The sequence below is a fragment of the Drosophila ananassae genome, chromosome XL (assembly GCF_017639315.1).
Source record: "Drosophila ananassae strain 14024-0371.13 chromosome XL, ASM1763931v2, whole genome shotgun sequence".
NCBI classification, from domain to species: Eukaryota; Metazoa; Arthropoda; class Insecta; order Diptera; family Drosophilidae; genus Drosophila; species Drosophila ananassae.
Genome location: NC_057931.1, coordinates 1,640,388 through 1,654,140, shown reverse-complemented (window position 1 = coordinate 1,654,140; position 13,753 = coordinate 1,640,388). Strand labels below are relative to the sequence as shown.

Sequence of the window (13,753 nt, the reverse complement as noted above, 5' to 3'; positions counted from 1 at the left end):
TTATACTCCATATTAAGATCATTTTCGTTTTCTAAATTCTGTGACTATTGCAAGTCGAGTTAAGGACTTGGACAAATTGCTTTCGTAGTGACTGGCTGTTAACAAATGGCGCTCCTTTAATTCAAATATATTATATATTTTCTGGAAATCGATTATAATAGGCCCTAGAAATCGAATCCTTTCTTCATGAATTATCAATGGTAGATAACTCATTAAGGATAATAAATAGACAGGGAATAATTTGAGATTACATAGAAATAAGGGCTCTATTTACCTTCCACTATTCCTTCGAACATTGTAAGGACGAACCTATGTTGCCTCCCCGAACTCCTGCCACGGCGGAGATGATTTGCAACACTGACACTCACAAATACATATTCTCTACTACACAAAACGTTATTAAGGACATATGGAACCAAATCGCAATAGCCAAAAGGATATTCCAACTAGCAATCCACCGAAATACTAGATATTAGCACCAAAAATTAAGCAGAAAACGCGGAAGCACACATTTACGCACAGAAAGGGATGGCAGGACTAACAGGAAGCGGAGAAATGATCGCAAAGGCGGAAGGAGTCAGTGAGAGTGACTAAAAGTGAGAGTGCCAGCAGGTCTTCCACCCTATGCAGGTCCTTGGCGCGAATGGATGGATTTTTAAAGTCTCCATCCGAACATGCACTTGCAGTGGCGGCTGAGATTGATTGTGCTTCTGAATTTAAAATGCAAGCCGTGAGCTCGTATTTTCCGGAACTATGTGTGCGTCTATGATTTTCTAATTCAATTATTATTCAAATCATATAATTTCATCTTTATGCGGCACGCACTGACTGCGTCAGGCAGCAGACGGAGGCAGGAACAGGAGGTAACAGGCAGGAGGCGGCATGTAATAATCATATTACGTATACGACCACAGGACCGCGAGATGACAGGAAGGACCTCGGAATATGGGAGCGGTTGGCGGCGGCCGAGGAGGGAGGAGGTGGGGGTGGGTGTGGGTGTGGGAGCTGGCCCAGTAAATCCAATTTCTCGCTGACAATCTCGCTGGGTGTGCGCCGGCTTCATTCCTTTATTATTCCTTTATTTGTATTCCTCGCGCTTTTTTTCGCAGGCTTCCCGCGCTTTGTCTCCGGCTTATCCTTCATTTGTCGCCGTCGCCTGCATTTATTTTATTTTGCATATTAATATTGTTAAAAGGAAGCCGCCCGCCAGGGGACCGCTCCACAAAATTAGCCAGCCATTCATGAGCGTCCGTGGGCGGGGGCGCTGGCGTCGGAGCCCAGCTCCTGAGGAGGGGGGTCGGCATATCAATTTACTCACCGGAAGGCACGCAGTGCGGCAACAAAGGAACACAGCTCGGCCCGTGGTAGTTTAAAAATCGTAAACATATCCATCATCCCACTTGGTTTACGGATCACAGGGAGCATATTGTATGGATACAGTGTGGCCTGGCTAAGCCAGATTTCTGAAGCTCAGGTAATCGGCAGAGAATATCACAAATGGGTCGAAATACCCGGGAGATACATAGATACTTTTGAGAAGATTTGGCTACAAAGAAACCTTTTCAACAGAGCCGACTGTAGCTTTTTAATAACAAGTCCGGCTGTCTGTTTGTATGCACTTATTAATGCGTATTCATTGTCGCATCCGGCGCGAGGAAATTATATTCTCCGCCAGGAGCTGGTCCTTCGCCCTCCCGCAACCCTTTCGCCCCCGCAATCATCGACTCATTTACCGAATGCCTTGCCTTTCCTTGCGGGGAGCAGACGCCTTCCTTTTGTCGATTTAATTGAAATAATTGCAAAAATGCAAATTGAATGGACAACAGTTGACACAGGATATTAACTATGGACGATGGCCACGCAGGACGGCCACACGGCCACCGGGGCGAGAGCAAGCAAAGGAAGGCAACAGCAGCAACTGGATAGGATACCCAGGATACGCAGGATACCGAACACTGGAGCCAAGAGCTCGTGCTGAGCCAGGGAACCTTAATGAGCTAACGAATGTATGGCGGATAATTGAGTGGAGACCACATGGGCAGCAACCCGAGTTGGGATCAATGAACCCCACCGCGGATCGGGTTAAATATAAAAAGTAACAAGCCAAAGGACACTTCATTAAATTTGAGACAAAAACAGGACTTTAATCAGGTTATATGGCTCGGGAAACTGATACAAACTGTGTCGATATCCCAATAACAAGATTAAGGCAGGCCTTCCCTAGAGTTTTCCTTTCAGTGCATCACGATCAGCCCAATTTAAGGCTCCCGCACACTTCGGGGACTCCATTTGGCACCTCAACCATCGGTAATGAGGCCAGGACTCATTGCGTGGCCAACATTTGCCACATTGTGGTTCCTTTCTTAAGCCACGGCAGGGTTCTAGGTGTGGAATTTGAGGGGGCTTCAAAGGGTCCAGCGCGAAACCCCCACCCAGCCAACTCTGGTCCAAACCGCGTCCATCGATGGCGACGCTGCTGTTCTGTTCTGGTCTGCTGTCTGGCCAGCTTCCGTTGCATCGCAAACGCAAAGCTCAGCAGAGGCAGGGGCGCCGTAAAAGGGGGTTACAGGGAAAGAAATTAAGGACAGAAAGGATTACAAGGACAACAAAATAAATTCTACAAGCCAAACGATAATTGGCTTTATCTAAATTTTCAAAAATTCCGTTTCTCATATCGTTTGTCCATATCTTGGCCAATTCCCAACCTATTATTGCGGGGAATACCTTAAACGATTTCTAGATCGATTCCGCATCAATCTACATCAAAATCTGACAACGAAATATTTTTTCCATTTTTTTCAACATTTTCCGGGGGTACCCCTGTCAAATGCTGGATTTCCGTATATGGCCCCGTACAACTCCTATATCTTTGCCAATTCCCATCCGATTCTTGCGAGGAATACCTTAAACGATTTCTAGATCAATTCCCCATCAATCTGCGTCAAAATCTGACAACGAAATATTTTTTCAATTTTTTTCAACATTTTCCTGTGGTACCCATGTGAAATCCTGGATTTCCGTATATGGCCCCGTACAACGTCTATATCTTTGCCAATTCTCATCCGATTCTTGCGCGGAATACCTTAAACGATTTCTAGATCGATTCCCCTCCAATCTGCATCAAAATCTGACAACGAAATTTTTTTTCAATTTTTCCAACATTTTCCGGGGGTACCCCTGTCAAATGCTGGATTTCCGTATATGGCTCCGTACAACTCCTATATCTTTGCCAATTCCCAACCTATTCTTGAGAGGAATACCTTAAACGATTTCTAGATCGATTCCCCGTCAATCTGCGTCAAAATCTGACAACGAAATATTTTTTCAATTTTTTTCAACATTTTCCTGTGGTACCCATGTGAAATCCTGGATTTCCCTATATGGCCCCGTATAATGCCTATATCTTGGCCAATTCCCAACCGATTCTTGCGAGGAATACCTAAAACGATTTATAATTCGATTCCCCATCAATCTATTTTTTCCCAATTTTTTTTTTAACATTTTCCTGTGGTAATCTCTATAAAACTATGCCAATATGCCATCTAATTACTATCTATGCCAATTATCGTCCAACTTTCAATGTATGTCTTTAAAACAATTTCTAAGCCCAAGTCCTAATACTCCAATCATTACTCGTAGTGTATTTTCCCTTTTTGACTTTTGGAAAGGACGCTTCTGCCCACTGAAAGCCTGTTATATTTGGGTGTCCTGTTTTATCCTGCGTGGCACCAGGTTGCACCATAATTGTGTTGATTAGCTAATTAGACGTAATTTCGCGGCCGGAAATTGGCAGTTGCTGCAGTCAGACACCCATTAGGATGACAACTTCTATACCATTGCCACGCCCGCCCCCAGAGCATCGCCTCTTTTAAGTATCAGTCCCTCAGAATCCCTTTAGTCGTGCTGGTTTTTTTGAATCTTGTCGCGAATATGTTTGTTTAGCGCAAAGAGCCTTGAAGAGTTCCGCTTCATCGGCCTCAGACTGGCTAAGGCCCTCCCCCCTTTTATCCTTCAGTCCCCATTTATGCCACTGGCTTGTGGATGCTGACGTAAAAGTCGCGCCATAAAAATTCATTGCCAAACGAGCCAAAGTATTGCTGCGGATGAGCATGGGTTTCTGGATGAGAATTAGAATGGGAATGGGGATCCGCGGTGGAATGGTGGCGGTCTGTGGCAGTGGCAATTGCCGAGAGTAGTCCAGAGTCCGGACTGGCTTGGTAACGGATCTGAAAGTTGAGCTACAATTGAAGTCCTTTCGGCGAAACTGCAAGCCGAAAATCATTTGTAAATGACGAAAAAGGTTTCTGGTCTATGAATATATTCCTAAATGTCATATAACGCTCTAAAATATAAATTAATATATCCAAAATAAATAGTAAGCCCTTAAACTTTTTATTAATATATCTTTCAGCTTGAGCCAATCATATTTAGGGTGAATGATGGGAAAAACCAAAAATAGGAAACATTTTATAAAAGGAATTGCATAAAGTTCCCTTCTTCATTTTTTTTCATGGGGAGGGGGATGGGGCAGTGGCGGGGCGTGTGGTAAATGAGGGGGGGCCTGGGCTGTATCGCCTCAGACGTTGCGACGAAAACGACATAGCAGGCAATGAGCTTAAGTTCAATACATTTACTTGAATTTCCAGCAAGGACGACAAGGACGAAGACGATGTCGTTGACTAGTTGGCTCCCAAGGATGAAAGTGGGAGGCTTGATGGTCTGGGTAAGGGTATCTTGCACAGCGGGAAACTAGGACTACGAACATACACATAATTCCAGATCAGCAAGTGAGGCTCACAGCCTTTTCTCGCTGTGTATATCGAAGGAGCCGGGCAACGTTGTGCCCATTACAGACAGTTTTTGTGGCAAGAAATTCAAAAAGCTCAAATGTGCGAGGCGATAAGCAAAGCAGCAAGAGATTGCAACAGGGCTTGGAAGGGGGCTGGGAAGGGGAGGAAGGTCTAGGAGGTTCTGGAGGGGATCCAGTAGTGGCGGCTATGGGATCCACAGGCAATGGCAGCACCACTTACATGTAACCAGTCGATGGCGACAACGGCAGCCGCAAATGTTGCCAGGATTGCCAGCAAGAAGCACACACAAAATGGATGTCTGTGTGTGGTGAATGAGGGGGAGGGGCGGTGCTGGTTGGGTTTCTGGGTGGTGGGAGGCAGGAACCAACTATAGAGCCAGTGGCAGGGGCAGATCGGCGGGGGTTGATTCACCAGCGCAAGTTTTGGTTTTCAAAATTTATCGCTTTTAGATAAAACGTTTTTCGTTTTTACGATACGAGCAGCGAACACTTTGGGCCAACTATCCTTGAATCCTTGAATCCTCCAGCTGCGCTGGATGTCCTGCGTGGGAGCGGGGCGAGTGGGGCGACCAGGGAGTGGCTCTGCGGATTATGAAGTAATTTAATTAAAACGCTTGGCCCGCAAATAAATCCGGAATTATTTATGCGTGACAACAACACTGGCCTGGTAATCAGCATTATCCTCTGTTCCCCGGATTAGTCCTTTAGGCCGAGTACCGAAAAAATAAACAATTGATTCATTTACCCACAAAAATTAAGGCCAAGTAAATTTAATTAGAAATTAAGTTGCATTTAAGCCAGACCATTCCAGTTTAGGGACTTCTCTTATGTCCTTCTCCTCTGCTTGAAATATTTGTTTTTTAAAAAGTGAATTGTATTCTTAAATATTTGAAACGAACGAAAACATCCATTAGCTGCCAGGACCTCCAGGACAAAAACAACTATCGCCCCCAGATTCGCCCAGAGGACGAGCCAAAAGAGAGCGGCCAGCTCTCGCATGGACAGGACATTGTTCCGGGTGGGGGCCACCTGCTGCTCCTCCGCCTCCGACAGCCTGGGGTCCCCGTCGTCGCCGTCCAGAGTGCTGTACGAGGTGGAGGCGATCCTGGCCACACTCTCGTCCGCCTCGTCCACGGCACTGACGTACTGGCGCGTCCAGTGCTCCAGGAAGCCATGGGCATGGGCGTGCTGGATCTGGTTGTTGAGAACGCCGACCAGGTGGGAGTGGCGGCGCACATAGAACGCCAGCTGCTGGGTGTAGATGCGCTCCCGTACCAGATGCAGTCTTCGGCTCATAGGGTGCACCTTCCTGAAGTAGCCGAAGTATTCGTATGGCGTCAGGATGGCCAGCCGCTGGGAGGAGCCGCTCTGGCGGGCCAGTGCAGGCATCGACTGCAGCTCACTGCCCTCCAGGTGCACCAGTTGGTCGGGGCGCAGCTCCGGCAGGCTGGCCAGGATACGGGCCTCATTAACCTCCGCCAGCTGGATGGTGAAGTGCTGTGCCAGGACCTCGGCGATCGTCTGGGGCGGATTCCGTTGGGTGTCCTGGCGCAGCAACTGGTACATGCCCGACTGGTAGCCGCTCCGCAGGACCAGGCTGGCCAGGAGCCAGGTGAGCAGCACCAGCCGCCCCGGAAATCGCCGCGGGAGCAGTCTATCCGGCAGGTTTCCTCCCATGGTCAGCACCAGAAGGTGGTAGTACGGGTCCTCCAGGATCTGTCTTCGGCGACAGCATCGCCACGCCATCAGGAGCAGGCAGGCCAGGATCAGGACCACTCCCATGATGCGCCAAAGCAGTGGGCTGAAGGGGAAGGCAAGCTTCTCGTAGGCGGAGTAGGCGCTTTGGAGATTGGTTACCAGCATGATGTGACTCATGAAGTAGTACGTGGACTGGGAGTACGGAATCTCCGCCCCGGCACTGGGCTTGAAGTGGAAGCCGCCCAGCGAGAAGTCAGCGTGCTGACCAAAGATCTGAAAGGGAGACGATTAAAAAGGGAGCAGTACTTCAAAGATGCCGAGACTCACCTCGTCGAAGATGCTACTCGACTCGTCGAAGGTGGCCAGAACCTCGTCCTTGCTCATCCAGTAGATGCCGACGCTGAAGTTCAAGTTATCCGCCATGAACTGGAGAAGGGCGCCCTCGATGCCCACGAAGGAGCCGGAGCTCGAACCTGTAACAGATCCTGGCCCAGAGCCGCCCTCGGAAGGCCTCCATACTAAGTACGGCATGTCCTCCCAAGTAGCGCAGGTCAGGAGGCAGCCGTGGAAGTTGCCCAGCTTCACGGGAAAGTAGTCCCTGGATGACCACCTGCCCTCGGCCATCTGGAAGCGGTTCACCACGCTAGCGGAGATGACCTGACAGCCGTGAGTGGCGCTGAAGGGAAAGTAGCTAAGCATCACGAACTGACTGCCACCTGGTGGACGCAGGATCAGGCCCACGTTCAGGACACTGAGGCGCCAGAGCAGCTGAAGAGCCAGATCCACCTCCTCGCCAAACGGATCCGTGGGCAGGGACATGTAGACGAGGGTGTGCGACAGATCCTGGGTGGCACGAATGCCGCCATAAATCTCTGCCAGCGCCGGCAAGTCGTCCACCAGTAGCAGGACGCCGTGCACATACGGCTTGTATTCCATGGCCTGACGATGGAACACCCGACGAGCCAGCAGAGTGGCCGGCAGGCGCACCAACAGCTGGCTTAGTAGCTCTTCTATATGCCAACTCGCCGCCGGAGCAGTCACCTGGGTGTAAACGTACAACGTCTTGAAGCGACCCATCTCGGAATCCACCACCACCTGGACCAGGGCATCCGCCAGTCCCGAGTCCTCCGCTGAAGCCGAGGATCCCGTGGTAGCCAGAAGATGAAAGAGAAGTATGTGCCAGCCGTAGCGCATTCTAGGAGACTCGATGTGGAATGTGGTTCGCACTGAAAGGGTTCCATTCAAGCCACGCACTTGGAACTCCCAGAGGAAATCTTGACAATGCCTTCCTATCGGCGTTAATCAGCCATTAGTTTTGTCCACATTAGGGGTTGCTTAACAAAGGATCCCCAAGGGTTTCCCCAAGGTTGGCGAGGCTATTGGATATTAATTTTACCTACTACCTTATATAATAATAATTACTAGTTTAATTAAAAATATTTGTTTTTATTGAGATTGTAACAAAAGTCTAATAATCATCACCGTCATTGCCAAAGTTAAAGTAATCGATATCGTTATCGTCCCGCTCCTTTTCCTGCTCCTCCTCTTTTTCCTCCTTCTCGTTTTCGTTTTCCAACTCCTGGACGGGATCGTCTTCCAGGGGATCTGACTCCTCGTCCTCGAAGAGGTTGCGCTCTGCAGCTCCTAGCTCGAATATGGGTTCCTCCTCCTTTGGTGCTATCTTTTTGGTCAGGCTCTCGGGGGATGACGCCCTGCCCAGAACCGGAGGCTTCACCTCAACTCTGGTCTGGTTGGCATGATGACTCAGCATGCCCTGGTAGAGGTGGGGAAACCGGCGCTGGAACTCCATCTTGATCCGCAGCAGACGCTCCAGCATTCCGGGCGTGAGAAGTCCGGGTGTGGCCTGGCCCATGATGTGGGTGTCCCTGCGTCGACGACCATCCTTTAGATAGGCGGCATAGCTACCGCCCCCCGAGTAGAGAGGGCGATGGGGATCGTAGGGCTTCCGGCGCCAGGGATCGTCGGGTCGCTCCACCGGCAGAAGGCCCATGAACGGATGCAGCAGTCCCTCGTTGAACTCGAAGACGGAGCCCAGCACGGGCTCGGGAACGGAATCGGATGGTGGTGCTACGGCGATGTCAGATGGCGGTGCTGATGATGGACTGATGGTGTGGACGGATGTGGATATGCAAATGGAATGATTGCAGTGATTAGTGAAAGTGCAAAGCTTACGATCTAGGATAATCTAGGCTACAGTAATGGACAGTGATTGGGGTTAGGCTATGGGCTATGGATGTGGTTGTGGTCTATGCTTTAGGATTCTGTGCTGGGGGGGATCGAGTGATGACACGAGCTGTGCTGGGAACAGACTGCTGTCTCCGGCGCAGCCTTTTCCTCTTGATCACTTTGCTAGGGCTCTTGGCGACCCTTGAGAGGCTGTTGCTCTGGACTGGGCTCGCCCCAAGGGACTTCCTCTCCCTTTGCAGCTGGAGTCGCAGCAGATCGTTGAGCACATCCACCAGACGATCCAGCTTGGTGGTGCTCACACTCGCCCGGGTAGTCACCTTGGTGCTGACTTTCTTCTTGGGAGCCACCACTTTCTTGGGGTATACACGAGGCGGTTGCCTTGCCTGGCGAGTGGAGCGCGTCCAGCCCTCGTCGCTAGGCTGTACTTGGTGGCTCCTTCTGGTGCTCCTCCTGCGCACGAACTTTCCCCTCATGGCATACGGCGTAGGTGTGGTAGAGGGTTCTGCGCTGGAATCACCCGTTTGGCTGTTTAGCGCCGCATTAAGGAGCTGAGCTTGCTGCTTCCCGTCTAGGGAAGCGTTCCTCTTGGCCTTGCTGGGATCGTCATCGGTGGCATCGGTTGGATCAGTGGCCCCATCCGCCTGCATGTCCGTGTACTCCTCATAGGTGGGGCCCTTCGCCACCTCCAGATCCTTTGTGAGGTACTCGGTGTCGTAGCCTCGGTTGGCCAGGATGCGCTGCCAGCTGTTCTCCTCGTTGTAGGTCTCCCCTTGGTTGGGTGAGACAGCCGAGGCACTAGAGGAGGAGGCAGAAGCTACAGCTTCAGCGGTGGCCTTCTGCCCATCCACTTTGGCTATGGCGTTGGCCTGCTGGGAGGACTTGGGCGATGGGGATTGAGTTTCTTGTTCAGCCTTTGTAGACTCTTCTTGTTCTTCCGGCTCCGAATCGGGTTCCGGGTCTTGCTCTGTCTCGGGTTCAGGCTGGGTTACTTCATTCTTTGAGTCCTCCTCCCGTTTTCCATCCTTCTCGGCCACCTCTTCCTTCACTTTTTCCTCTTCCAACGCCTTTGTCGCCTTTTTTTCCTTGTCATCCACCGCCAGATTGGATTGTAGCTGACACCGGGCACTCAGCCGGATGAACTCCTGCTTAAGATGGTGGACTACGGTGTGCAGGTTGTGGATTTCCTCATCCTTGGTCAACTGGTGAGGCGATTGAGGGGCACTGGTGGTGCTCTCAGCCGGAGGTGCCTCGGTAGCCTCAGTGGTGGTGGCTGGAGCCTCCGTAGTGGTTTCTGGAGCTGCCGTGGTCAGCCTGACGAAATCCTGATGGTTGTACTGCGACTGATACTGCGGTTCCTCCTCCTGAATGGGCTCGCCGGCCACCTCAGACTGCTGCTCATGCGTCATTCCATCTGCGTACTCATCGCCTCCAATCTCCAACGGTACCTGGCTGGCCCGCTCTAAGGCCTCACGAATGGAGGCCGCATTATAGCGCATCAGAGCCTCGGCGGGATCCTCGTCGGGGCTCAGGGTGATCTCCTTGAGGCCCATCTTGTACTCCCTGCGCAGCTCGTTGAGGGATCCTTCATCGATGGTCTCCAGAGTACCGTATTCGGCACTCCGGCGACTCCTTCGTCTACCTGCCCTGCACTGGCAGGCAGCAGCAGAAACTGTGGGCGCACTTGCTCCGCACTGACAACTCCTCCCGCACAGACAGTCCAACCTACCACAGCCGCATCCCTTGGGAGTGGCGTTGCTACCTTTTACCCTGTGGAAAGCGGCTAACCTTTTGTGAATTCGTTGCTCCGACAGTGGCTGCTCCTCCAAAGCTGGTGGGGCTTCTGTCGTCGTCGTCGTGGATGTGGTTGTGGTACTAGTCGTGGTCGTCTTCTGCTCCTGCTGCTTCTCCTCCTGACTCGCTGCTGGCTGGGCTATTGTCTGAAATGCGTCGCCTGTTTAATGTCGTGGGAAAAGATGAAATGGTACATGAAATGGATCAATGGTAGCAACAGTCTACTGTGGGATGTGTGCCGTGTGGTGCTCAATGTGGTGGTGTTGTGGTTGTCTAGGAGACTATGATTCGGAAGACACTTACCCTGGCCAAGGTCTGGTGTCGACGGAGCATGTCGTCCACCTCCTCGTTGCCCACGGCCGCCCTTTGGTAGGAATTGGCGGCATAGCCTCCACTTCCGTAGGCATTAGACCCGTAGCCACCGCCGCCGTAGGATGTGCCGTAGCTGGGCGCCTGATATTGAGGCACCTGGTACTGGGGCACTTGGTACTGGGGCACCTGGTACTGGGGCTGTGGCTGGGGAGCTGGGTAGTAGTAGTTGACAACTGCGGGACGCCTCGACTTGGACTTCTTGCGCTTGTTTCCACCGAGTCCCAAGGGATCCACTGCGGGCGAAAGTTCAGAGTTGGGATTACGGCTGCGGAAGACGCCGAAGAGATTACCTTTGTGCCGGGCTGTTCCCTCGTTCTCCGCCATCTGGGGACCCGCCTCGCCCAGCATGGTTGCGTCTTCGGGGTCCTCGTCTCCGGCCGGCTGTCCTAGATTCGTGGGTGGGTTGTGGGTGAGCAGCTGCTCCATGCGCTGCTGCATCATGGGCTGTTGGTGCATCTGTTGCAGGATAGGAGCCTGGTCCATCTGGATGGGAGTCTGGCCCATCTGGAGCGACTGCTGCTGCTGGGCCTTGGCCTTCTCATCCGCCCATTGTCGCTCATCCCACTGCCGCTGTTGCATCGTTTGCTGATCCTGGAGAGCTTTAGCTTCCTCTTCTGCCCACTGCCGCTGCATCATCATGGGGCCCTGCTGGATACCAGCCTGTTGCTGGGCGATCGCCTGTTGCATAGCCTGCTCCTCTGTCCACTGCCTCTGCTGCTGCATCATGTGCTGCTGCTGCTTCGCCTGATCCTCGGACCACTGCCTCTGCTGCATCATGGTGGGATTCTGCTGGATCTTGGCCTGTTCTTCGGACCACTGTCTCTGCTGTTGCATCATCATGTTATTCTGTTGGATGGCCTGTTGCTTAGCTTGTTCCTCCTGCTGGATCTTGGCCTGTTCTTCGGACCACTGTCTCTGCTGTTGCATCATCATGTTATTCTGTTGGATGGCCTGTTGCTTAGCTTGTTCCTCCGTCCACTGCCTCTCCTGCTGAATCTTGGTCTGCTCTTCGGACCACTGCCTCTGCTGCATCATCATGGGACTCTGCTGGATCATCTGGTTCTGCTGAACCATCTGCTGGTGTTGTGGCATCATCAGGGGGTTCTGCTGGATCATCTGCCTCGGCTGTTGAATCTCCTGCTTCTTGGCCTGATCCTCCGACCACTGGCGTTCTGCTGGCGACCTGTAGGCGGCGTAAATCTTGTCCTGCTTGCTTTTCTCCGCCTCCGCCATCTGCTCGTTGGCCATCCGGTAGGCATAGGCCATGATCTGGACAATCTCCTCCTTAGAAAGATTCTTATCCTCGGCGAATGCCTGTCGCTTGTAGCCACCGGTCTTTCGGTTGATGAAGCCACGGCGCTGGGCCTCCTTCTGGACAAGTCGCCGGACGTAGTCGTCCCGGAGGGCCTGCTCGATGTCCGCCCGGGTGATCTTGTGGACAGGCGTATGGTTCAGTGGATAATTTAGCTGATAGTCCGATGACTGGGCGGCAGTGCCGGTGGCGGCACTCGTCCTCATCTCCTTGGCCATTCGCTCGATCTGCTGGAGCATTTTCAGCTCAGTTATCACCTGGCGCTCGAAAGCCTTCAATTTGGCCTCCACTCGCAGATCCTCGATGGGCTTTCCCTGGGTATTTCTATCATGTCCGACGGGCAGACGGAACCACAATAGCGGCACTCTCTCTTGGTCCTGCTCCTGGTCCATTTCTTGTTCCCGCCTCCTGTCCTGCTCCTTCTCCAGGGCAGTCTTGATCTTCATCTGAGGCGTTCCAGTCACATACGGAATCTCTGGTCGCACTCGCACCTCGGAAATGTCAGAGGCCTGGCCGACTGGAGCTTGGGAGAGTCCGGGAATCTGAGGCAAGAACTGAGCAAACTGTTGGAGCTGCGGAATTTGCGGCACAGCGGGCATTTGGGACAGGAAGTTGGGTGGCGCCTGGCTCAACATGCTGGTTATGCTTTGTCCCAGATTAGCTGGATCAAAGGCAGAAAATGGAGGTGAAGCCGGAGCCGGAGCTGGGGTGTCGGGCACAGGTGCAGGTGGTGGTGGAGGATCTGCAGAAACGGCTGGAGCGGGAGCTGCCTGGCCGAGGATACCGGTCAACGAACCCAGTGGCAACAGACTCTGCAGCGGGGCTCCCAGAGTGGCGTCCAGAGGCATAGGCGGTAGCAGCGGGTTCGCCTGCATGTTTGTTATCATCTGACCCACGTTGGCTGCCCAATCGAGGGGGTTGGGGGGCGGCGGTGGTGAATCCTGTCGCGGTACTCTGGTCTTGGCGGCAGCATCGTCGGCCAGGACGAGAACGACCTTGGAGGCAGCACCCGTGGGCTGGAGCAGAGTATCAGGCACAGCGCCTAGCAGCGAGCCCATGGGGAAGACGCTGCCCCAGCGGAGCAGACTGCCCAGAGCCGGGAACATCATGTAGAAGGCATCGAGGGCCGGTAGGTTAGTGGAGAAGGGCTGAATGGGCGGACCCATTTGGGAGAGCATCTATGGGGGATGAGGAACGTCTTTTTCAGATGCCTTACACTTTAGAAACTCTCACACTCACCTCATCCTGGGTGGGAAACCTGGGACGGATAAACTGCGTGCTCTCGTTGGCTTTCGTCCTGGCTGCTTCCTGTTCAATTTCGTCGAGGGCCTGGGTGGCATCGCTGCCGGAGGTTACGGTGGCTTGGGGCTGCGCCTCCGCCGGAGACTGGCCGGAAACATGAACTGCCACCTGGACGCCGAGTAGCGCCAGGAGGAGCAGCATCTGGCTGTGCGATCTCATCCTGTTTCTGATTGAGTGATCCTGGGGAAGCTCTGGGGAATTTCTACACTAGCTGGAAGACCGATCAGTGTCTGCCGGAGCTCATTCGCCGACTGACTGCC

The 13,753-nt window shown here is 52.5% G+C and overlaps 2 protein-coding genes across 5 annotated transcripts; both read right to left on the bottom strand.

The window, feature by feature from the left end:
• Window positions 1-5,683: 5,683 nt before the first annotated feature.
• On the bottom strand, window positions 5,684-7,887 carry LOC6503931 (the record flags this gene model as incomplete). The annotated part of the gene is made up of 2 exons (XM_001963829.4): window positions 6,836-7,887; window positions 5,684-6,781 (listed from the first exon to the last, which is right to left on the bottom strand). Coding segments are annotated over exons 1-2 (1,965 nt in total), but the record flags the coding sequence as incomplete, so codon positions are not given.
• A 46-nt stretch (window positions 7,888-7,933) lies between these two features.
• On the bottom strand, window positions 7,934-13,751 carry LOC6503930 (defective chorion-1 protein, FC125 isoform). 4 transcript variants are annotated; one of them, XM_032452610.2, is made up of 6 exons: window positions 13,431-13,749; window positions 11,774-13,369; window positions 11,170-11,680; window positions 10,811-11,112; window positions 10,502-10,653; window positions 7,934-8,631 (listed from the first exon to the last, which is right to left on the bottom strand). In XM_032452610.2, exons 1-6 carry the CDS (start codon window positions 13,650-13,652, stop codon window positions 7,977-7,979), a joined length of 3,438 nt encoding a protein of 1,145 aa, XP_032308501.1. In that variant the 5' UTR covers window positions 13,653-13,749; the 3' UTR covers window positions 7,934-7,976. The 4 variants fall into 4 exon arrangements, with proteins under 4 accessions (XP_032308501.1, XP_032308502.1, XP_001963864.3 ...); XM_032452611.2 differs by having other exon boundaries at window positions 11,170-11,758; window positions 11,852-13,369; XM_001963828.4 differs by having other exon boundaries at window positions 11,170-13,369.
• Between the last annotated feature and the right edge of the window lie 2 nt (window positions 13,752-13,753).